This window comes from Symphalangus syndactylus, chromosome 8, assembly GCF_028878055.3.
Source record: "Symphalangus syndactylus isolate Jambi chromosome 8, NHGRI_mSymSyn1-v2.1_pri, whole genome shotgun sequence".
Lineage (NCBI taxonomy): Eukaryota > Metazoa > Chordata > Mammalia > Primates > Hylobatidae > Symphalangus > Symphalangus syndactylus.
Genome location: NC_072430.2, coordinates 105,988,581 through 106,013,400, shown reverse-complemented (window position 1 = coordinate 106,013,400; position 24,820 = coordinate 105,988,581). Strand labels below are relative to the sequence as shown.

At 38.6% G+C, this 24,820-nt stretch overlaps 1 protein-coding gene and 1 long non-coding RNA gene across 3 annotated transcripts; one reads left to right on the top strand and one right to left on the bottom strand.

Annotated features, from left to right (window-relative positions):
- Nucleotides 1-273: 273 nt before the first annotated feature.
- Nucleotides 274-2,474, bottom strand: LOC134737366 (uncharacterized). Its single transcript, XR_010122208.1, has 2 exons — nt 2,037-2,474; nt 274-1,270 (listed from the first exon to the last, which is right to left on the bottom strand). It is a non-coding gene; the product is annotated as an uncharacterized lncRNA (long non-coding RNA).
- TMEM237 (transmembrane protein 237) lies at nt 1,620-24,737 on the top strand. Of its 2 annotated transcripts, none has more exons than XM_055290222.1 (13): nt 1,620-1,764; nt 4,286-4,317; nt 4,946-4,950; nt 6,183-6,239; nt 8,343-8,480; nt 11,807-11,927; nt 13,030-13,187; nt 15,397-15,520; nt 15,826-16,017; nt 17,097-17,170; nt 17,818-17,911; nt 19,082-19,203; nt 20,901-24,737. In XM_055290222.1, the coding sequence occupies exons 1-13, from the start codon at nt 1,723-1,725 to the stop codon at nt 20,960-20,962; spliced, it is 1,221 nt and encodes a 406-aa protein (XP_055146197.1). In that variant the 5' UTR covers nt 1,620-1,722; the 3' UTR covers nt 20,963-24,737. The 2 variants fall into 2 exon arrangements, with proteins under 2 accessions (XP_055146197.1, XP_055146198.1); XM_055290223.2 differs by lacking the exon at nt 1,620-1,764 and adding an exon at nt 2,505-2,576.
- Nucleotides 24,738-24,820: the final 83 nt, after the last annotated feature.

Below are 24,820 nucleotides of genomic sequence, written 5' to 3'. Positions count from 1 at the left end.
ATAGTTGCAATCTAAAATAACAGTATTTGACCCATTTTAATGTGTATAACTTTAAAAGTGCAGCAGTTTATTAATCTTATTTGAAAAAAATTTTTATTGTATGGTTATGAAGTTACCTATTTGGCTCTTAAAATTTTTTTTTCCTTTACCTCATATGCAGCCGTGGCAGAAATATGAATAATGTTAAGTCACTGAGTATGAGAACCTTTCGCAGATTTCACATGATCTTTGTAAGATTTAAATAAAGAGCTTTCCTAAATAAAATAAGCAATATTTAACTTTAGAAACTGTATTTTACTTATGAAACGTGTTTTATGAAAACATCTTTTACAAAAAGTGCTTACTTGACTAACTCAGCAAGAAAGGTTTAATGTACACATTTCACATCTAAAATCAAAACCTACAAGAAACTGCACTGCCTTCACTATTTACAAATCAGCCTACAAGGAAAAAATTATTCTCATGAGAGATGTGACAAACACTAATTTTGCTAACAGCCAATATCTACATGCATGCCTAAATTAGAAAAAGGCAATGGATTAATCCTACAGACCTATATATAGAAAATCACAAGAGTGAAACCGTGTCTCAGAGTTAAAGAAACCAGGGACTAACAAAAATTCTTGAGCATGCAGGACGGCAGATAAAAAACAACTTGCTAAAACACCTAAACTTCTTCCATTGTGAGATTAAAACACAAAACAAAACAAAGCAAACTGGCTGAAATTGGTTAGTACTAACATGGATGGCTACCTGGAGTCTGTACAAAATGAGCCTGCTGGCGTCACAGCTTGAATCTTCCCCCATGTTTCACACTGACTCCCTCCAAAATTTGCACATGCGACCCATGAAGGGACATGAAGAGGTAACTGCGAACGCCAGAGGATTTTTCAGGCTTCTTTCCTTCCCCCAATCACCTACTAATCCCAGAATCTACCCCCTAAACGTTTTCTAATAAAAATAGAAAACGTCTTAAAGCCAGCACAGGGAGACAGATTAGAGCTATACTCCTGTCTCCTTGTTAGTTGACTCGCAATGAAAACTTTTCTCAAAAAACCAGCGCCATAATATTGGCTTCTGTGCGTATAGGGCAACAAGCCCCGTTTGTTTGGTAACAAGATTAGGATGCCATTACAAAGTGCTGTTTCTCTTTCTTTCCCCAGATTTGAGATTTTCAGGCGCTTTCCCTGTCCCTGTATCTGTTCATCTTCTGCATCATTCTCTTCTCCATATCCACACCATTCTTCCATCTTTTCCATTTCTTTCTTAACTGTAAAACAGAATGCATGATTCAAAATATGTGTAGTTCTGTTACTTAAAGTGAAAGTTATCTTGAAAAAAAAAAAAAAAACCCAACCAAACAAAACGATGCAAATTAGGTCGTTTGTAGTGATATTTATGTGAGGTTGGATTTGATTTTAAGGTTGAGAAGAAGTTTTTCCAAATTTGATTTACACAGTTATGGGGTAAAGGGTAAGCAATCGGAGAAAATGTGAGAATTGCCTATATTAACACACATCCACACACCCAGGCCCGCATTCCTCCCAAACCCAGCAGGGCCTGGCAGGACAGAGGCGGGCGGGGACCTGGCTCAGGGGGCGGCGGCCTCGCCAGGCGCCACGAAGCCCCGGCGTCCCACAGGTCCCGGAGGCCGCGGCGTCGCAGGGAGCTGGGCTCGGGCCGCCGGCGGTTGCGCCGGGGGAGCCCCGCGGGGAGAGCACCATGAGGGCTGACTCGGGGGCTCGGCTGGAGGAGGGCCACCTGGTGAGCAGCGAGGGGCGCGTCGGCCTCGAGAGGTGGCGGGTAAACAGCTGCACATGGCGGGGTGGGGGTGGGTGTGTGGGGGGGGGCGCAAACGAGCTGGGGATCACTAACGGAGAGCCTTGCTCGTGGGGTGCGCGCATCCGCCCCTCCAGTGTTCACGGAGTGGGAAGGAGACCCAGGCGAGGCCGGGACCGAACTCCCGGAGTGGGACAGAGAGGCCTGGCATGAAGTTTGTGGGGACCTGAGCCCGCGTTGCCATGACGACGCCTCACTTATCTGAGAGGCCTGGCATGAAGTTTGTGGGGACCTGAGCCGCGTTGCCATGACGACGCCTCACTTATCTGAGGCCCGGGGCCCGGCGGGTGCCGGGGCTTCCAGCCAGGCCTCTCCTAGACTCCTCCGAGGAGAGGTCTGTAGCTGCCCAGAAGAGATCGTTGTTTGCCTGCGGAGTCCTTTAACCAAGTCTTCCGTCACGCCCCGCAAACAAATCACCGCGACCACTTAGGAAACCACGGGAAAGCTGTGTGATTGCAGCGCCACGGTCGCCGGATTTCTGCTCCTGGGTCCACTACCCCCAACTCCGAGGCCCCCTTTTTGGCACGGCTAGTCTGGACTGGCCAATCCAGGTCCCTGCACGCCTCTCACCCCAACATCCCGGCAGGGCGCTGCGCTCAGGGTACTAGCCCGGCGGCGCGGCCCGATGACGCATTGCGCCTGCGCGCGCGACCGAGCCGGGAGGGGTGGGGCGCCCTGCGCTTGGGGGCCGGCTGCCGCCGAGGCCGGCTAAACACAGAATGGGGAAGAATCCTGTGGTAAGCGAGCCTTAGCTACTTTTAGTTGTTAGGATTTTTGTCTTCAGTTGAGCCGTCCTACTTTTGAGGATTAGAGGTTGGGTCTCTGGGTGGGTGGAACGTCATTTTTGCGGGACTTTTGAAATCAGTTACGTGAACTGAGTCCTTGGATCGATCGCGCGCGCTTCGTAGCATCTTTAGAACAATAGCGCGTTCCCGTGACTGTCATTCTTTTCCAGTTGTAATTTTGACTACTGGGTGGTATTACGGTAGCTTGCCTCGTCCTAATCTTGTAGTACTTGCATTAATCTACTGTTCGAACGAATGGATTGCTAAATGGGACAAACTACAAGAGTGTCTAAAATTTAACCCTTTTGAATAAATGTCTTATGCAAGCAGTATGAGATACTTGGAACATTAAATTGGCTTCTAGGCATTTCTGTTAGTATATGATTCTAAAATACTTCTCAACTGTAATGCTCTCTGAACTACACTTTTCTTATTCATGTAAATGAGGGTTTAGAAGGGTTCCCCCCACCTTTCTTTCTGCCCTAAAACGCATTCTTCCCAGTGTATGCAAGTGGCCTTTTTAAAAATTGTGTTAGTATGTGGTTTAAAACCTCCATTTGTTTCCCATTGAATTTAAACAAAATCCAAACTTCTTCCCTTGGTCTGCAAGGCCCTAACTAATCTGGCTCCTGCCTACCTCTCCTTGGTAATTGTGCGGCAGTCTTGTTGTCCTTTTACCTGAAACATTCCAAGCCCAATTTAACCTAAAAATATTTGCATTTGTTCCGGTTGCTCCTTTCTCATTCAGGTCTCAGCTCAAACTCAGAGAAACTTTCCCTAACAAAAGTAGCACTCAGTCTCCATTCATTACGTTTTGTGTGTGTGTGTGTGTGTGTGTGTGTGTGTATGTATATCTTGTGTATATATATATACACACGATATGTATACAAGTTATATGTCTTAAATATGCATATAAATATATATTGTATCATACATTCTGCATATAATATATAGTATATGTTATCATATATATTTTTTTAACATTGTTTCTAATACTCAACCACTAGAATGTAAGTTTCATAAAAGCAGAGTTCTCTCCATTGTGTTCATTAGTGTATTCCTAATGCTTAGAAAAGGGCCTGGCCTAGAGATAGAAAGGAATGTAGGAAGGAAAGAATTTTATATGAAATTTAGAATGGGAGAACAAATTTTAAATTGCCCATGTTTCTCATCAGTACCTCCCAGGTTTCACTGATGAACAAGATTATCAAGAGATTTGAAGATCCTAGTCTGATCCATTATATTTTTCTGTCATGTCTGAACAACAGACTTTTGAAAGGATTGCTTTGGCCAGGCATAGTGGCTCACTCCTGTAATCCCACCACTTTCAGAGGCCAAGGTGGGCGGATTACCTGAGGTCAGGAGTTCAAGACCAGCCTGGCCAACATGGTGAAACGCCGTCTCTACTAAAAATACAAAAATTAGCCGGGCATAGTGGTGGGTGCCTGTAATCCCAGCTACTTGGGAGGCTGAGGCAGGAGAATTGCTTGAACCCAGGAGATGGAAGTTGCAGTGAGCCAAGATCGTGCCGTTGCACTCCAGCCTGGGCCACAGAGCCATACTCCGTCTCAAAAAAAAAAAAATATATAGCTTTATGGTGTTTTAAGTAAAGATGCTCTAGGCTTTTACTTAAAAGAAAATTTATTTTTTTTCTCCCACAGCGTCCTCCACGAGCCCTTCCACCTGTGCCAAGGTAAAAATAATTTACAGTAATTCCATTATTGAGCTTTAAAAATGGAAAATGAAGACAGTGGAAAAATTGACTAGTATCATTGCAAAATTACAATGATTCAGGAAACTCTTCTGAAAAATTTAGGGATTTTCTGAAATTTTAAAGGTGAAAAATCCTTGAATTATAAGAATAACGGTTATAATGGAATGTTATATTTAAAAGCCTGAATATCAACATGGTAGGATAATGTATCCATTCCTTTTCTAATTGATTTAGTGTCTTTTTTTTTTTAAATCAGAATTCTGATCCTTTGTGAGAATAGTTTCCTCAGAGTTTAAGCTGATTTTAATCAGTGACAAGTAAGAGTTCTTAATCTGCTTAATCCACTTTATTAATAGACAGTAGGGAATATGTATATGTAGGTTCAGAAAATATTGACATTATTTTATTAGCAGTGTTACTAAACCACTTAATTATAAACAGTAAACTAGTTTGTAAACTAGCTATTACATGAAAGCTAATTTTATTTTAAATTTGTAATGATTTAAGTCAGTTTTCACTGTGAATATTAACAGGTTTCTAATTAATTGTTTCTTTTTTTGTCTTTGTCCTGCTGATTAAATTTGTTTGGTGTTATATGACGTGTTAGTCAAGGTGAGTTAGTTTAATGTGAATATAAAATTTTCTAAATATAGTATTTGGTGTTCAAATATTAGTTTGATTCCTTGATTTGTTTCTCTTAAAACTGAATCTGAATGGTGTAATTTGTAATTCTACAATATGTTTTTGTCAAATAATCTCCCATGACTACTATTTAAAAATTGTCATTGATACATAGCACTAGATGACCTTACCATTATAAAAGCACTTCATCCCTGAATGGGGTCACCCAGCACATAACTGTTGGCTAATTTGTAGCTCTATAATGAGGACTGCACCTTCCTTTGTCTCATTTAGTCAGGGTAGACAAGGTTATACTATACTAAAACCCCCAAATCTCAGTGACTTAGTATCACACAGGGTTATTTCTAATTAATACAAAGTCTGCTATGGCAAAAATGGGGGACCATTACCTTTCACTACTTTTTACTATTGATATAGCAATCTAGGCTACTTTTTTTTTTTTTTTTTTTTTTTTGAGACAGAGCCTTGCTCTGTTGCCCAGGCTGGAGTGCAGCGGTGTGATCTTGGCTCACTGTAATCTCTGCCTCCTAGGTTCAAGTCATTCTCCTGCCTCAGCCTCCTGAGTAGTTGGGATTATAGGTGTGTGCTACCATGCCTGGCTACTTTTTGTATTTTTAGTAGAGACAGAGTTTTGCCATGTTGGCCAGGCTGGTGTCGAACTCCTGAGCTCAAGTGATCTGCCCGTCTTGGCCTCCCAAAGTGCTGGGATTACAGGTGTGAGCCACTGCGCCTGGCCTGCAATCTAGGCTACTGTGCTGTGGTCCCACCATCTTAACATGAGGCTTCCTCAGTTACCACAACAAGGGAAGAGAAAACTGGAAGATTACTCACTGGCTTTTTCAACGTTTGGCTCTGAAATGACACAGATCACTTCTGCTCACAGCCTATAGGCCAGAACCAGTCATAGACTACACCTATGTGCAAGGAGGCTGGGAAATATAGGGGATCAGATGAATATTTGTTGAACCCACTTTCTGTGTCATGGTTTCTAACATTACTGACCCGCAGTGTGCTACTGGTACCACACTGTGGGCTCTCTCTGATCTTCTCAATTTCTTGCCTTCTTCCCCCTAATCTATAAATGTTTGCCAGACCCAGGGAAGAGAGGGAAAATTCTTTCCTGTTTAACAGTTCTCTTCTGACTGTTCTCTGCATTGAATTTTAGGCAGCCTTTTCTGTTGACGTTTTTTCCTGCTTTATAGATGATATTCCACTTAGTCGTCCTAAGAAAAAGAAGCCCAGAACAAAAAACACACCAGGTAAGACGTTATTGTTTGTTGTGTGGGATCACAAGTTTTCCCAGGACCTCAGACGTAGTAAATATCACAGATAAGGGAGAAGTAAGGCCCCAGCAGCCCCAAATCTCCACTTCGTTGAGGATAGAATTAAGGCCAGTTTGAAGCAGTGGAATTCCTGGTGGTGGTGGGGTGCAGGGCAGTGGGCAGCCTAAGGAGTATCTGGATGCATTCATGGAATAGAAGGCGGTACCATCTAAGCTCCTATTTCCATGATATTCCTGGACTCTTTAAGGTCTTTTATCCCCAGACAACATACATGGTTTTAAGCTGTGATTGATTCCAGACCCTTGAGCAAGATACTGAATTTAGAAACACAGAGTTCTTATATCTCACTTCAGTCAGACTATCTCTACATTAGAGCATGAGTCTGAAGGCATGGCCACATCATCATTTAAATAGTAAAACTTCAGTCATGAGCAGAACTCGTTTTTGTCTTAGTCACCCACTAATAATCCTGGAAGTTGCATCTGTAACTCTAAACTCAGCACATCTAGAATCCATCGTCGCCTTTAAGAATAAATAATTTTTTTACGTCTCATGATTTTCTGTTAATGGAACCTGCCATTTTCCCAGCACTCAGGCTTGAAACCTCAAGGTTATCTTTACCTGATCCTTTAACTTCACCTTTTACTTGTGACCTCTCACACTCCTAAAAGGTTTCTGTGGTTGCTGCTCCTTTTTTAAAACAAACAAACAACAACAACAAAAACATAAAAGGAATCATACATACTATCTTTGTTTCTTAATACATAGAGTTCTATGTATTCTTAAACAGTGACTTCATTGTATTACATGACAATGTACCATAATCACTGGTCTGTTATTTATTTAGGTTATTTCCAATTTTTCATTCCAACAATGTTGCAGTTGTGCATAAAATACTGGGTGGTAGGGAAGAAGTACTTCTGTAGGATGGATTGCTAGCAGTGGAATTGCTAGGTGCAAGATGTGTGCGTTATTAGTATGACTGACTCTGCTAAATTACCTTAAGGAAGCTTTAGTTATTATCTTGCTACCTGTAGAGTCTGAGAGTGTCTCATTCTCTAAATCCTTAACAACATTAGACAATATCAATCTTTAAAATTTTTTTGTTAATTTAGTGGGGGAAATGTAGCTTATTTTAGTTTGCATTTCTCTAAATACTAGTGAGGTTAAACATTTTCATTTGTTTATTGATACATTTCTATTTTTTTTTTTTTTTTTTGAGACGGAGTCTTGCTCTGTTGCCCAGGCTGGAGTGCAATAGTGTGATCTCGGCTCCCTGCAACCTCCGCCTCCTGGGTTCAAGCGATTCTTCTGCCTCGGCCTCCTCGAGTAGCTGGGACTACAGGCGCATGCACTACACCCGGCTAATTTTTGTATTTTTAGTAGAGAGGGAGTTTTGCCATGTTGGTCAGGCTGGTCTCAAACTCTTGACCTCAGGTGATCCGCCTGCTTTGGCCTCCCAAAGTGCTGGGATTCCAGGCATGAACCACTGTACCCAGTGCAATTTCTATTTCTTCTTTTGTGAAGAAGACAAGCAAGGAAGGGAATGCAGTCAGGTATGTGTTGAAATTCTTTTAAAAGATTTCATGAGGGAAGAAGTTGAAGTGAATGACCAAATGAAGAGATTTATAAATTACCTGCTAACTCCAATTATCCATGATGACTTTATCATTCTTTAACTTACTAATGAAGGACTTTACTATATGGAGGCTGATGAAAATTCTTAAGGCAAGAGGCAAGTAAGAGAATTCTTTATGGTATCAGTTTTTACAATGTTTTCCACCTTTTTCAAAGTTCTAAATGTTCTGAAGCAATTTCTCCTCCTCCTATCTTTTGCTCTTCTTTTTAGCCCCCTCTTTTTTTCTTCCTCAGCCTTTCTTATTCCTTCATTTATTTCTTTTCCTAACTTAAAGCCCAAAGTTACAGGTGAGGAGGAAGGAAATATTTGGGGGATAATTAGTTCTGAAAGAGATGGGGTTATTCTGTAGGAAACATTCTAGTTACCTTTTCCGCATCTTTTTAAGATTCAGTGATCTTTGCTCGAGTAATCTCATTTTTTTCTACTCTGTTTTTCTATAGCAAGTGCTTCTTTGGAAGGCCTTGCTCAGACTGCTGGTCGAAGGCCCTCTGAGGGTAGTGAGCCATCAACTAAAGAACTCAAAGAGCACCCAGAGGCTCCTGTTCAAAGAAGACAGAAAAAGACAAGGCTACCTCTTGGTATGTGAAGAAACCAAGGTTAGGTTGTGATAGCACTTGTGATTTTGATGACATGATAAAAACCTCTCTGCTCTCATTTCTTTCCCCCTATCCATATCCCACAGGTGGTTTCTTGCTTTTATGTTTAAAATATTTACCACTAGAATAACTCCAATGGCTTAAGCCAAGAATACTTTACAGGTCTCTTTTGATCATATATGTATAGATTATGAGAGGAGGGCAACAAATACAGGACTAAACAGAAAGTTCAGATCTCAGTGCATAGAAAAATCTAGTAAATGATGAAATGGACATTTCAGATTAGTGGGGAAATGATAGATTCTGTACTAACAATAATATAGTGAAACAACAGCTAACATTTGTTCAGTCTTTCTATGTCCCAGGCAGTTCACAAGGTAAATAAAATACTATACCATTTTTTGACCTATCAAATTGGCAATGCTTTTTTCAAATTATAAAATCCAATATTGATGGGAAATGGGTGCACTCATGCTTTGCTCGTAGGAGAATAGATACAGCCTGTCCGGATTTCTGGGAATAGTAGTGAATTCAATAGCTGCAGTAATTAAAGGATGTTAACTGCAGCATTATTTATAAGAGTAGAAATTGGTAATGACCCAAATATTTAATGGTGTGATACTGGCTAAATAAATCATACTTTATCCATAAATAGGAACCAGGTACCCATTAAAAGGATTGTTAGGGTGACACGGATAATCATCAGTTGTGTATTATTAAATCAAAGAACAAAGGTTATAAAATAGTATGTATTGGAGGATCCCATTTTTGTAAAATATACTATGTTAATTTCTTAGGGTTGCCATAACAAATTACCACAAACTGTGCGACTTAAAACAAGTTTATTTTTTTCATAGTTCTTAGGTGAGAAGTCCAAAATCAAGTTGTCTGCAGGACTGTGCTCCCTCTGAAGTCTCTAGAAAAGAATCCTTTCTTGTTTCTTCGAGCCTCTTTTTTTTTTTTTTTTTTTTTTTTTTTGATGGAGTTTCACTCTTATAGCCCAGGCTGGAGTGCAATGGTGCGATCTCGGCTCACTGCAACTTCTGCCTCCTGGGTTCAAGTGATTCTCCTGCCTTGGCCTCCTGAGTAGCTGGGATTACAGGCATCTGCCATGATGCTCAGCTAATTTTGTATTTTTTAGTAGAGACAGGGTTTTGCCATGTTGGCCAGGCTCGTCTTGAACTCCTGACCTCAGGTGATCTGCCCACCTCGGCCTCCCGAAGTGCTGGGATTACAGGCGTGAGCCACCGTGCCTGGCCATTTCTTCTAGCTTCTTATGGTTGTTGACAGTCCTTGGCGTTGTTTGACTTGTGGTGGCATAATGCAAATCTCTGCTTCCATCTTCACGTTTTTCCTTGTGTGTCTGTGTCCACGTTTCCCTCTTCTTATAAGGATATCAGTCGTTGGATTTAGGGCCCATTCTAATCTAGCATGACCTCATCTTAACTTGATTTCATCTGCAAAGACTCTATTTCCAAATAAGGTTACACTCACGGGTATTATGAGTTAGGACTTGAACATATCTTTTTTTGGAGCACAGTTCAACCCAGAACGTAAATACGTACATACATCTACATAATAAAAAGAATGGAAGAATATAGCAGTGTTACAGTGGTAGAAGTTTTAGAAGGAGGAAGTATGATTTTTAAAATTTTCTTCCTTCATTTATATTTTACTAATTTTTTATATTTTGAGCATTATGACTTTTATAATAATTAGAAAAATGACAAAGGGTTGTACTGGAGTAAAACTCAGGGAAGGAACAAAGATGGGGAGATTAGTGCTCTCCTATTAACATCAGCCCTTATTAATAATTTATTATAATTTTCCTAATTACTTGTCCTTCTAGAAAACGGCATGTCTTGATTGGATGGAAGAATTATAGGAGTAGAAGGGCAGGAACTAGAAAAGTCAGGAGAATGGAACATAATTTTGGAAGGCAAGTTGAAGTGGGATGCCACAGTGCCTGGGGGCACTGAGGGTCTATGAGGAGAACAAAGGGGCGGATGATGGCAGAGGAAGGAAAAGAGACAGAAATGGTGCTCAGACTAGCTTTAACTACTCTACAGTTTATTTCATTAGTGGCAGTAAATGTAGTTTCATTAAAACTACCCTTTTAGTGATTTAGTTAGGATACAAGTTTAAAAATCAAGATGGATACCAATACCTAGTTTTATAATTTGTGAAAAGTGTGTTTACAGAAATGACCTTTTTTAGAAAATTCAGGACCCAACTAAGTTTTGAATCAAAAAGGACCTGTCATTGCCATTCCAAAGTACACCAAGCCTGGCAGGTTCAGCTTTCTAAGTTTCTGGATTTAAAAATTGTGTTTTCGTTTATTTTGTTCAGGATGGTAGGCTCTACTGCTTGCATTATATTTCCAGTTGAGGCTATAAGTATTTTATTACAATAGAACTGTAAGATCTTGAAGGTATTCCAGGGAGCTAGTATTTCCAGGTAGGAAGAGTAGCTAGTGGATTAGAAGAAGGCTTCACTGACTCATTTAAACTTAATACCTACCGTGTGTGCAGAAAAGAGTTAATATAGCAGACCTGAGACTGCCATCTTTGGAAAAGCCTGCTGATGAGATTGGCCCTTAGCTGGCATCTGGGAACTTGGATGATAAACAGCTCCCTACACTGATAGAAAACTTTCCCTAAATTATAAGGTGGCTCACTGTGCATTTGTGCACACAAAGTGATTTTTGCTGAACATCTGCTTCCCTTCTGGGCATCCAGAATTTTGGTATGTGCTAGGCTTATGTGACTAGCCCCTAACCTTGGGCACTGTCTCTGATGAGCTTCCCTTGTACAACATGTGTCACATGTGTTGTCACAACTCATTACTCTCCAGTAATGTTAGCGCATCCTATTTGACTCCACTGATAGAGGACTCTTGGAAGCTTGTACTTGGTTTCCTCTGGACTTGGTCCATGTGCTTTTTCCTTTTGCTAATTTTGCTTTAAATCCATTTGCTGTAGTAAACGATAATTGTGAGTGTGATGATTTCCAAGTTCTGTGAGCCCTTCTAGAAAGTCAGTGAACCAGGAGATAATCTTGGGAATCTTCAACACAGCCTGGGTATTGGGTTACTTAATTTTTTTCCATGTTGTTTGGCATTACAATTTCAATTTTTACATTGAGAGTTTAGAAGTATAACATTTTTAAAAAACTAAAAATTTGTAAGATAGTGAAAACATTTTTGCCCAATTAAAATTCTTGAAGTTCTTTTCTCTTATACAAGTCTTGTACATTACTTTTCTTTTTATGTTTTAGTTATTTGAAAAGTTAAATTTATTTTGTTTTCAGAATTGGAGACTTCCTCCACCCAAAAGAAGTCATCTAGTTCATCTGTATTACGGAATGAAAATGGTATTGATGCGGAGCCAGCTGAGGAGGCAGTTATTCAGAAACCTCGGAGGAAGACAAAGTAAGAATTTATTTATTCTTCTAACTATTCTCCAGGATTACCCTGATGCTTTGTTTGGAGCTCCCAAACAGTAGCTTCTCATTAAGTCTTATTACATACTTGTATTTGTATACCTCTAGGGTAAGTATTATTACAACATATCAGTTAAACCAATCTAATGATAAATTTGAGAAGAGTAAACCACTGAGAAAATAAAAAAAATTAAGATTGTACTTAAATAAAAATACTTAAGAGACATCTCTAAAAAAGAGGAACACAAATAGAATATATAAGTAGCAAAAGTAAACATTAAGGATATTTAAAAATTAAAGATAATTGAAATAGACTATTGTGATTTATTTTCTTATGTTAACAGAATTCAAATTATGATTATTTCAGGAATAAGTAAAACTGTGTTTTAGCATTAAGATAAAATGAGTAGTATACTTTAAAGAAATAACACTGGAAGGCATATATATAGCACTATTATTTGTATTTGAAAATGAACCTACAAATAGTGATCAATGTCTGTGTTAGTCCATTCTCACACTACTAATAAAGACATACCCAAGACTGGGTAATTTATAAAGGAAAGAGGTTTAATTGACTCACAGTTCAGCATGACTTGGGGGTGCCTCAGGAAACTTACAATCATGGTGGAAGGTGAAGCAAACACACCCTTCTTCACAGGGCAGCAGGAAGGAGAAGAATTAGAGCTGAGTGAAGGGGGAAGCCCCTTACAAAACGATCAGATCTCCTGAGAACTCACTATCACCAGAACAGTCCCTTGACAGGTGGGGATTATTACAATTCAAGATGAGATTTTGGGTGGGGACATAGCCAAACCATATCAGTGTCTATACAGAATCATACAGTTTTAAATTTGGAAAGAAGCTTACAGATCTAGTTCAGTCACTTCAATTTTCAAATGAGAAAACTGAAGCCCTCAGAAATGTAAGTAACTTGCTGCACATAATAGTTAATAACTGATTTATTTGAGTAAAAACCAAATTTCTTAACTCCAAGTCCAGGGCCCTTTCCATTATATTTATAGCTAGTTCCTTATGTAAGTCTGTAAAAATTCAATAATCATCTCTTTTTCATACATACTTCCTTATTACAGGAAAACCCAGCCAGCAGAATTACAGTATGCCAATGAGCTAGGAGTAGAAGATGAAGACATAATCACTGATGAGCAAACTCCTGTGGAACAGCAGTCTGTATTCACTGCACCCACTGGCATTAGCCAGCCTGTAGGCAAAGTATTTGTGGAAAAAAGCCGTAAGTAGATGCCTTGTTTTAGAATATGAACTCTTTAAAAATTGTACAAGGATATCCTTTATACTTCTGGAAATCTGAATTAAGGAATTAAGCAAAACTATGTACAACAATTTATACACAAAACTAGTCATCATGCTATGATTCATGAGAGTGGAAAACTGGAAACAACCTAAATGTGAAATAGGAGAGGAATAATTTCAGTAAGTTGTGGTGTATCTATATAATAATATTCTTCACCATTAAACATAGTGTTTAGGGAGAATTTTTCATTTTATGGAAAGATTCTGATAAAAAATGAGCATATACACATGTGCACACACACACAGTTTGATCTATGCATAGGACAAAAGACTTGAAGGAAATAGGCTCGAATATTAATGCTGGTTGTTTCTGGATTTATGGGGTTATGGGTAATGTAAAGATCTTCCCCACCCCTGCCTGATTCTTTATTCTTTCTTGTGCTTTACCAGTTTGCTGTAATTGGTAGTAGTTGTGATGGGACAGATAATGATATAAATTCTACAACTGAAAATAAGAGAGAAAATACACAGTGATACTACCATTTAAATAAGAAATACAACATTATAGCTGTATATTCTTTTGCAAGATAGTTCTGACATTGTATAATGTATACTGGCTATGAGACTAGGTTTGCAGTGTATTTTAGCTCAGGCTGCTATAACAATACCACGGACTGAGTGGCTTAAACCATGGACATTTATTTCTCATAATTTCTAAAGCTAGGAAGTCCAAGACAAGGTTCCAGCAGATTAGGTTACTGGAGAAGGTCCCTTCCTGGCTTGCCGATGGCTGCCACTGTTTCGTCATGTGGCAGAGAGAGCTGTGGTGTGTCTTCCTCTTCTTAAAAGGACTCTAATCTCATCATGGGAGCTTCATCCTCATGACTTCATCGAAATCTAGTTACCTCCCAGTGACCTCACACTCACTGGGAGGTTAGGGCTTCAACATATGAATTTTTGGGGGACACATTCAGTCTATAACACAGTGTTTAAGAAAAACCTACTCTAAGCATGATCATGACTATATACTACCATGGATATGTTAAGGATATGCTGCCTAAAGAACTTATCTGAAACAGAAAGGGTAGTCCTTAAAATTTACAATTTAGATTTTGTGTACATTGTTTTAGAACTCTACTTCATAAGATCCCATTTAAGGGATCTTGCAGTTCTTGGCCAATAAGAAACCTGTGGTCTAGAGAGGCTGACTTACCCAGTGTCTCACAGTTGGTTAGAGTGGAACTGGGACTTGAACTGCGGTTTTATGACTTGTAGTCACTTGGTTTTATTCATCTACCATGTGGTCATTTAATTTACTGCAGTTCTTTTTCAAGCAGTATCACTTAATCCTCATTTTTATTCTTGCTTCACTTAGCATAGAAATTTCCCTGCTAGAGTAACTGGCCATAAAAGGCACCAGTGGTTCTATTGTCTGCCCAGAAGTTGTCTTTTCTTAGGGAAAATCGTCACACCCCTGTCTTTCATCCTCCAAAACACCTGCAAACTGGGTTTGGTGAGGATAATTGAAATGGAACCTTTCCTGTTTCCTGAGGTCTATTTGTGGATTACTAGATATACAAGAAGGAGCCTCTGAATCAACAGTAAAAAGGCTAAAGCCCTGCTCATACAATATTGCAGTGCTGACTCTTGAACTGATGTTCTTCACAGGAATGTTCTAAAGAGAAATTTATGAAGCAGCCCATTTCTTTCCTGTCATCCGAGAAAGCCATGATATACATCCTGACATCTTTTCCTAAGAAATTTAAAGTAGTTTTCAAATATTGACTTACCTTGATAGTATAGGCATATAAACTTTAACACTTCTGAAGTCTCTAAATTAGAATTGTGTAGACTAGGTCATGTTAAAGGTTTCTAGACTTTATTCTGAGTTGAAAGTTCATTTTTTTATTAAATATAATTGATTTCTGAAATTGTTACTTCATTTTGGATTGAGAAGAAAATACACTGACATCGCTTATTTTTCTTCAAGATGAAAAATTATGTTTAAGGAACCCAAAGAAAAGATCCTTCTGAAATAGGTACTGAGTCAAGGAGAATTTTCAGATACAACAGCAATATTTCAGTCTTAGTTTGCGGCTTCCTGAGTGTGAAATTTAAAAAAAAAAAAAAAAAGGGCTACCAGGGCTTCTCTCTCGCTAGTTGTTAGTAATTACATTATGCGTTCTTAGGGAGATTCCACGCTGCTGATCGTTCAGAGTTGATAAAGACCACAGAAAACATAGATGTGTCAATGGACATGAAGCCTTCCTGGACCACCAGAGATGTGGCACTTACAGTACACCGGGCTTTCAGGTGGCTGCTTTTGTTGGACTTTTCTTAAAACAAATGTTAACTGAGTTCTGTAATTAAAGAAAAAAATAACCTCTTGGTTGTTCAATACTGTTAATGAAATGAAAACTTAAAATGGGGTAGGTATATTTTTTAAACATCCTCTTGGAATTGAATGATCTACCTATCAGTGTAACTAAAAAGAAAGAGCTTGCTTTTACTTGTCATGAAATACTGAATTTTATTCTTGTATATGAAGAGATTTTAAACATGTTTTAGCTTTTTATTTTAGTAATTCATGTATAATAATCAAACCCTTTTCCATTCAGGATGATTGGTCTCTTTTCTCATGGATTCTTGGCTGGCTGTGCTGTGTGGAATATTGTTGTGATATATGTTCTAGCAGGAGATCAGCTATCCAACCTTTCAAACCTTCTGCAGCAATACAAGACCCTAGCGTATCCATTCCAGAGTCTTCTGTACTTGCTTTTGGCTCTGAGTACAATTTCAGCTTTTGACAGGTAATGCCTATGACTCCAGATCTGTCTAACTTCTTCAGGAGGAAATGCTGAGCAAAATGTGTCACTGACCATGACAGTTTTCAAAATAGAATTATAGAGTATCAATATTACTTCAAAAAGTTTTAAGGCCAGTCTACTTCTGTTCTTTTTTGAGGGGATGAGACTATTGTAAACAAAATATTCCCAAAAGACTTCACCCATTCCAGCATCAATTCATAAGTCCAAAATTTCATCCAAATATAGTCAGCTCAGAAGTTCCCTAATATCATCTAAATCAGCTATAGGTGAGACTCAGAGCATTCGTATTTGTCTCCTAGCACTGCTGTAACAAAGTACCACACACTGGCTGGCTGAAAACAGCACATTTATTCTTTTACGGATCTGGAGGCGAGCAGTCTGCAATCAGGATGTGGCCAGGGTTGATTCGTTTCTCGAGGGCTCTGAGGGAGCGTCTGTTTCATGCCCTTCCCCTCACTTCAGTGGTTGCCGACAGTCCTTGGCATTCCTTGGCTGTAGATGCATCACTCCAATATTTGCCTCTGTCGTCATGCAGCGCTTTCCCCCTGTGTATCCCTGTATCTGTGTCTCTTCTAATAAGGACACCAGTCATACTGGATTAGGGTTCATCCTAATGACCTTATCTTTATTTCATCTGCAAAGACCCTTCTTCCAAATAAGGTCACATTCATAAGTACTCCAGGTTAGGAGTTCAACATATATTTTTGGGAATACAATGTAACCCCTTTTAAAAAAAAAACCCACCTAATTAGAGCCTAATGATATGGGTAATAGAAAGAGGTAGAAACTAATGAATTTTGTAGATCAAGTTTAATTTTCTTTAGGATGTTTTAACCCCAAAGGAATGTTGTCCAAAGTAGTCTAGTTAGATGTTTTATGTGGCCTTTGTAAATAAGATAATTTTGTCATGTGTGTTAAGTATACACTGTAGCTACTTAAAACCTAGTAATAGTATATGTGGTAGCATTAGAATAGAGAAGGAAAAAACTGTAGTCAAGAAAGTAAAGTTTTCTTAGGAAGTTTACAACTGCGCTGTGACAAGAAGCTTTTATATTTTCTAGGATTGACTTTGCTAAAATATCAGTAGCAATCCGAAATTTTTTGGCCCTGGATCCTACAGCTTTAGCATCTTTCTGTGAGTAAACAGTTTAACTTGATAACTGTGTAATACTTGAGTTATACCATAATTTTGAACCAGGATAAATATAATTTTTTTTAAAGTTGTATTACTGCTCCTTATAAACATTACCTATAGCTGTTCAGTGAATTTGTAATTAGAAACTTAAAAGGCATAATATTGATAGAATTATTTTTTCAATTGAGGTTCATCTAAATAACTTTGAAAAGCTTAATTGTACTATATTACTTTTTAACTTTTGTATTTTCTACTTTAAACAGATTCAGTGGGTATGGCCTTTTAATAACAAACACTATTTTATATCTTTCTGATCATTTAGAATGCATTTTGTTTTAAGTTTTGAGAATATTAATAAAACTAGTTTTAGGACCTTGAGCAAGTCATTTAACTTTTAAAAAGATCTTCTAGGTTCTTGTCAGTTCTAATGATGAAATAGTGAACGTCTCAAAAGATCCTTCTGCACCTATTGTTCTCAAAAATTTATATAAGGATATCTGGCCTATTGAAATATATTTATTTGGTCAAATAAATTTCTTTTATGTCATCAGTCACCAAAGTATAGATTATTTTCGATATTAATCTATAAATTCAAAATAAACCAGGTTGTTAAAAATTATTAGTAATTTCATTTGTCTTTTTCTCAGTGTACTTTACTGCTCTTATACTATCTCTGAGTCAGCAAATGACAAGTGACAGAATCCACCTTTACACACCTTCTTCTGTTAATGGCAGCCTCTGGTAAGAATTCACAATGACATTAACAATCGTTAATGGCAGTAACAGCAACTTTTCTTATCCTTCCATTCTTTTTCATCTACAAATAATGAAGGCTCTGTTTTTGTTTCCAAATCTATGGCAAGAAACTACTTATTCCTTTGGTTAATGGGTGACTATTGTTATGTCCACCTGCATTTTTAATGAAATATCTTCCTTTTAAAAATCTGTTTTAGATCTTCAAGTTATAGTTTTTTCGTTTGTTTTTTTTCAAGATGGAGTCTCGCTGTATCACCCAGGCTGGAGTGCAATGGCACTATCTCGGCTCACTGCAGCTACCGCCTCCTGGGTTTAAGTGATTCTTCAGTCTTAGCCTCCCGAGTTGCTGGGATTACAGGCACCCACCATCATGCCTGGCTAATTTTTGTATTTTTGTAGAAATGGGGTTTCACCATGTTGGCCAGGCTGTTCTTAAACTTCTGACCTCAGGTGATCCACCCACCTTGGCCTCCCAGAGTGTTGGGATTATAGGCATGAGCCACTGTACCCAGCCAAGTTATAGTTTTAAAATAAGTCATCATATGATGGACGGAAGGAGCCCTGCATTCTTACCCCCTATCAGGGAGTTTCATACCCCAGAACAGTGATGGGAGTGAGTAGCTGGGATAGATTCAGAAAACCAAGCAATGCTAGAAAGAGCAGAATAGGGAGAGCCAACATCTGTAGATCAGTGGCCAGCCATGAAGCTGACAGGATGGCTGAGATTCTAGTTCATAAAACTTAGAGAAGCAGTCTTTTTTTTTTTTTTTGTCCCCAAATGCTGCATGTAGCATCCAAAAGTAGTCTTTTTTGAGAGAGCAGCTAGGGACATTAGGTAAAGAGAAAGCAAAGATACTTTATTGATGACTAATGTCATGGTAGTTGGAAGGAAAACTTTTAGAGAATTTTTTTGGGAATACTAACTTTGCATTTATATGAATGTATAGAGCAGATCTGTTTAGAGTTTAACCTTTGAACCCTTGTTGTCATTATATATGTAGTATATTTTACAGGGAAATTATATTTTCTTTCACACTTTACTTGTTATTTCTCTAGGAGAGGACTGCTGTTTTTTCTTAAAGTTCATAAAATAGATATATTTGTGTATATGAACCAAACTGAAGGCACTTCTAATGAGTATTTCTACATTTTTAGGGAAGCAGGAATTGAGGAACAGATTCTCCAGCCATGGATTGTGGTGAATCTCGTGGTGGCTCTTCTGGTTGGATTATCTTGGCTATTTTTGTCTTATAGGCCAGGCATGGATCTTAGTGAAGGTATTAAAGAAAAAAAATAGTATAAGAATATCCTGAAATCTTCTATAATGGTTTTATAAACCTCCTTTTAATAGGTATAGCTTATAATATTCCAATAACAAAGACACATTTAAATTAAAATGATACAAGAAGAGAGAAAATAAAGTGGTGTAACAGAATGCCAAGAGAAGCAGGGAGGAGTGTCTAGGAGGGCTTGAGTCTGGAACTACTTAATGAGGGGCTTCTGTGGCCCTTGTGCATTTTCAGGAGGTATTTCTTCTCTTGGAACCCTTCAAGTAGTTTAGAAAAAGTCTTTGCTCTTCACTTCTCTTAGTCTCCTGCTGATGAAAGTATCTCTTAATTTTGAAATAAATCATGCTTCGTCTACATAGCCTCTCTGTCAGACACATACTCAAGTGAATTATTCTTCCTCCTCTATTTGGTACAAATTCCTAACCGTTCATTGTCTAACAGTGTTTAGTACTCTTTTAACATGCTCAGTGTGCAGTGATTCACTCTTCTCTAGTCCTCGGACCCCTTCTGGAACACCTGAAGAAGAATCATCATATTAGCAAACTGCTAACCTTTTATGCTGCTTGAGGAACCGTTTAGTATTTGTATTGTAAATTGTGTTTCCTTGGCCAATGTTCAACAGTTTTACCCTTGAATATCTTTTTTGGAGATGGAGTCTTGCTGTGTCACCCAGGCCGGAGTACAGTGGGTCGATCTCAGCTCACTGCAAGCTCCACCTCCCAGGTTCACGTCATTCTCCTGCCTCAGCCTCCCAAGTAGCTGGGACTACAGGTGCCCGCCACCACACCTGGCTAATTTTTAGTATTTTTAGTAGAGATAGGGTTTCACCATGTTAGCCAGGACATTCTCAATCTCCTGACCTCGTGATCTGCCTGCCTCGGCCTCCCAAAGTGCTGGGATTACAGGCGTGAGCCACTATGCCTGGCCAAACATCTTTTATGGATATTTTCTGGGCTTGGTTATTATTTTATTTTTGATTTGACCAACTATTTACAACCTATCTGCCTCAGAAGCCTTAGCATGCAGAATTTCGCCAACATCTATGCTAAGTAATAGTTTAAATGTAGAAAATGTCAGCTAATAACATTCTACATTGTGGTCGGCATCAAAACTGCATCTGGATTGTGCAGTATTCAGTCTAAATATTTCCAGAATCCTGTTCTTTTAAGGCCATGTTAGTCATACAACATGTGGATTTAAAAAGTAAGTATAAAATGAGATGATAATACCTGGTTTCTTGCGTTGTTTTGATGATTAAATGGGATGACCCATTTAAAATATCCTGGCACACATCTCTTGTTAGTTCCAAGTCCTTCCTCTGTATCTGTCCGCTATGTTTCAGATGATCCGATCACTGTAGAATTAGACATTTTAGCTGTTTAATGATCTTTGATTCTCTAAGTGACTTAAATTTCCAGGTAGGATTTTGTATATTGTCTCTATTACATTTTACTTTTAAGGGGTTTATAATTTAAAATTTAACTATTTTAAAATGTAAAACTTGTACATTTGTTATCAGCTTACCTTTTACATCAGATTTCACTGTCAAGAAATCTTACTTGAGGGCTTTCTATTAGTATATATTATGTCAATTTTTTAAAGGACTATTTATAAATAAGCTATACAACTCTGTTGGAGGCACTGGGAAACAATTTTAAGTATGATCTGTTCATTTTCTTCTCCAGAGTTAATATTCTCCTCAGAGGTGGAAGAATATCCTGATAAAGAAATCAAAGCCTCTTCATAATACCAGCTCACCTTTGGAGGAATAATGACCCAGTATTTGTCCCATTTTTGTTTTTAAATGTATTTTTATAAGATGTGTACATGTGTATTTGTAATAGTTTTTTGATTATATAATACTGAAACATCTCTCAATATGAAAAATGTTAAAATTGTGTTTGCTATTTATGTCTAAATATTAATTTGTATAGCATTATCATCTTAATGACAAAGGGAATAATGAACTAGAAACCAGCAAGTGAAAGTTTTTATTTCCTATTTTCTCAAAACAGTTGTATTTATAACTATTATCTTAAAAAGCACTGGTTTAGAAAAAGCCATAACTTAAATAGTGTTATAAAATATATATCAGGTTTAAACATAAATTTAGCGAATAAGTAGAAGGGAAAAAAAGCCTTCATTTTTGACCTCCCCTTACTGAATAAATTGAAATATGAAATTTGTCTTTTCTGAAACTGGCTTAGTGATTATCATGTAATAATTATAATATAATTTAGCTTGAAAGATGCTCTACATCATGACCAATAAAAAGGGAATGTATCTTTTGTTTGAAAAATTATATAACCTAAAATTTTATAACCTAAAATTTTTACCTAGAAGTAACTAAAAAGTTGCTTCTCATTATAATCTGTACTAGTGGTTCTCATATCTGGTTGTACATCAGGGTCATAGAGGGAGCTTTAAAAAATCTATGTAGCAAAAGAGGCTGAGCAGGGCAAGGCTCAGGGGAATAAAGGAGAGCCCTGTGAGCTTGTAGGCTCCCAGTTGACATTTGCAGTACCCTTTCCTCTGTCCCTTAGTTTTCTGAGTGACAATAAATAGGAGTAGAAATTCACCATCTCTGTTTTCCAGCTCTTTGTCAGAGAGGTTTCTGGCTTTCCAGGAAATCCCACTCTTGAGATGGGTCCTGCACTGGGAAAGATCTCTTCAGAACTATATCCAATGGTACCTCAGCTGTTGTGTATGAGACCCTAGAGCTCAAGATGAGGAGAAGACTAGCTATGGGAAAAAATGTTTCAAAGGCTGTTGAGCACATCAGTAAAACTATGGGCCTGCCCTGATTAGCAAGCAGCTGAATGTTATAGAACACAAGAGGATTGACAAATTGATGATAGAGATGGTTGACCCTGAGAATAGGTCTAAATTTGGAGTGAACATTATACTAGGAATCTCTTTTGCTGTTTGTAAGGCTGGAGCTGCCGAAAAGGGATTCTCCTTGCTGTCACAGAATTGTGAATTCGCTGGCAATTCTGAAGGCATCCTGCTAGTTCCAGTGACCAGCAATGGTTCTCATTCTGGCAATAAGCTGGCAGTATAGGAGTTCATAATCTTCCCCGTCAGCAAACTTGAGGGAAGCCATGCTCATTAGAGCCAAGGCTTAGCACACTTGAGCAGTGTCATCAAAGAGAAATGTGAGAAAGCTGCTGCCAATGTGGGGGATTGTGGTAGGCTGCATAATGTCTCCTAAAGATGTCCATGTCCTAATCCCTGGAACTTGTGAATATACTACTTTACGTGGCCAAAGCGATTTGCAGATATGATTAAGGTTATGAACCTTAAAACGGGGACATTATCCTGTATTATCCAGAAGGGTCCAGTGTAATCTTATGAGTCCTTAAAAGCAGAGAAGAAAGCCTTTTATGTCTGTGGTTAGAGAGGTCAGAAGTTGTGATACTGCTGGCTTTGAAGATGGAAGAGGCAGCCATGAGCCAAGGAGAGTGATGACCTTGCAGCTGAGTATGGCCCTTGGCCAACAATGAGCAAGGAAATGGATTTCAGTCACATAACCACGAGGAACTGAGTTCTATGAGTATCCCAAATGAGCAAGGAAACAAATCCTCCCCTAGAGCCAAGAAAGGAATGCAGCTCTGTGGATAACTTGGTTTTGGCCTGGTGCTGCCCATGTCAGACTTTGGACATACAGAACTGTAAGATAGCAAGTGTATGCTGACTAAGCTGCTAAATTGGTGGTGATTGGTTATGGCAGCAATAGAAAGCTATATATCCTAGAGAATAAAGAAGGCTAGAGCTGCTGTGGAATGCACTTGGGAAAGCTGGCTACATTGATAATATGTAACTGGCATGGGCATAGTTGCCTTTGAATTCTTCCAGGTCTGAAAGTACAACTTAGACTTCAGATCTCCTAATGACCCAGGAGGCATATAAACCTGAGCAGCTAGTAGCCCTGTACAAGTCCTTCATCAGGGAAAAACATTGAGTATTCCCTGATTAAGGACTTGTACAGAGGACTCTGTTTTCCCTGATGTTTCTGGTGTCTCTCAAAAATTGTTTGACTGTGATGACAGGGAAATTTGGAAGAAGTTCACTGCTAAGGCATGTCTCCAGGAAGTAGGGAATGATCTCACAGTGATACTTGAGGCACATTGCTAAAGCTGTCGATGAGAATTCATGTAACTTTCTCCAGCTTACAGTGGACTAGGTTGACATGCAAGCTGATCCAGTCCAATTGGGAGGGCATCATGGTTTCTCATTACTCACTGACTTAAAATACTTTTATTGCCAACCTGGTGAAGCACTGCACTGGGTAGATAACACACGGGCACCTTGCTGATCAGAGCCCTTGGCCAGGTACGAAGAGCTCAGTATCTAAAACTCTGTCATTTCAATAATGTTATAAATTGAATCATACAGTATGTAATTTTATGGGATTCACTTTTTTTCTGTTGATCTCTTTTTTTCTGAGTCATTAGCTGTTGTGTGTATCAATAGTTATTTCCTTTTACTGTTTTGTTTGGTTTAACTCATTGACCTATTGAAGGGTATCTGGGCTCATTCCAGTCTGAATAATGCTCCTGTGGACATTCATGTGCAAGTTCTTGTGAACATTAAGTTTTCATTTCTTTAAGATAAATGCCCAGGAGTGAAATTGATGGGTTGTATGTAGTTACAAACTGCCAAGCTGTTTTCCAGAGTTGGCGGTACCATTCTAATTTCCCATGACAAGTTTTTGAAGAGTCCAAGCTAGTTTTGCTTTAGAGTGCCCCACCTACATTTTGTAATTGACTTTTTCCTAATGACATCACTTAATTTGTTCCTCAATCTCCTGAATTTCCTGTAGACTGGAGGTTAGGTCAGGCGGTTTGATTAGATTTTTTTAAAAAATAAGATGACTTCATCTGTGATGCTGTGTACTTAATGTTGCATAACATGAACCCTAAGAACAGAGTGAGCTGCTGGACAGCAAGTTTCATTGGGTGCAATAATTAACACACCACATAGTATAAATCTGAAATAATGACAAACGTGTTAAGGGCCTTGGGATATTGGGCCATGTACTCTGAGGAGCACAAGGTGAGGTGCAGGTTCCTGCCCCTAAAGAACTCCATCTTTTGAGATTAGCAACTAATAGTGTGAGCCCACTAATAGGATGTGAAAGTTGTCAAAATTAAGTTGTAGTCATTGTGTTAAAAATCCTAACAAATAGAGCTGGGGAAGGCCATGAAAGGAGGATTTTCATGCACAGATGCCTGATAATGAGGACTATCATAAAAGACTGCACAAAACCACACCTTGCACAAAGGCCATCACAACCTTAAATACTTCTATGAGGACATTTGCCTAGCAGCTGCCTGTCCAATGTCCAACTGGCAACATCCTTGTTACTGATCCTTGTAGCCAAGGATAATTCTCTCAAAACAATCATTTTTGCTTTAAAAAACTGTTGTCTTCCTTGACCTCCCTGTATGTGCACATAGTTTACTGTGGCACTTGTATTCTTATTGCAATGCCTACTCCTGAATAAACATCATTTTCTTTCAGAGAGTCTCCCTCTCTGTTATTTAGGCTGACAAGGATATGCCAAGAAGTAGCTTGGATACAGCAGTTAACTCTGCTTTTAGGA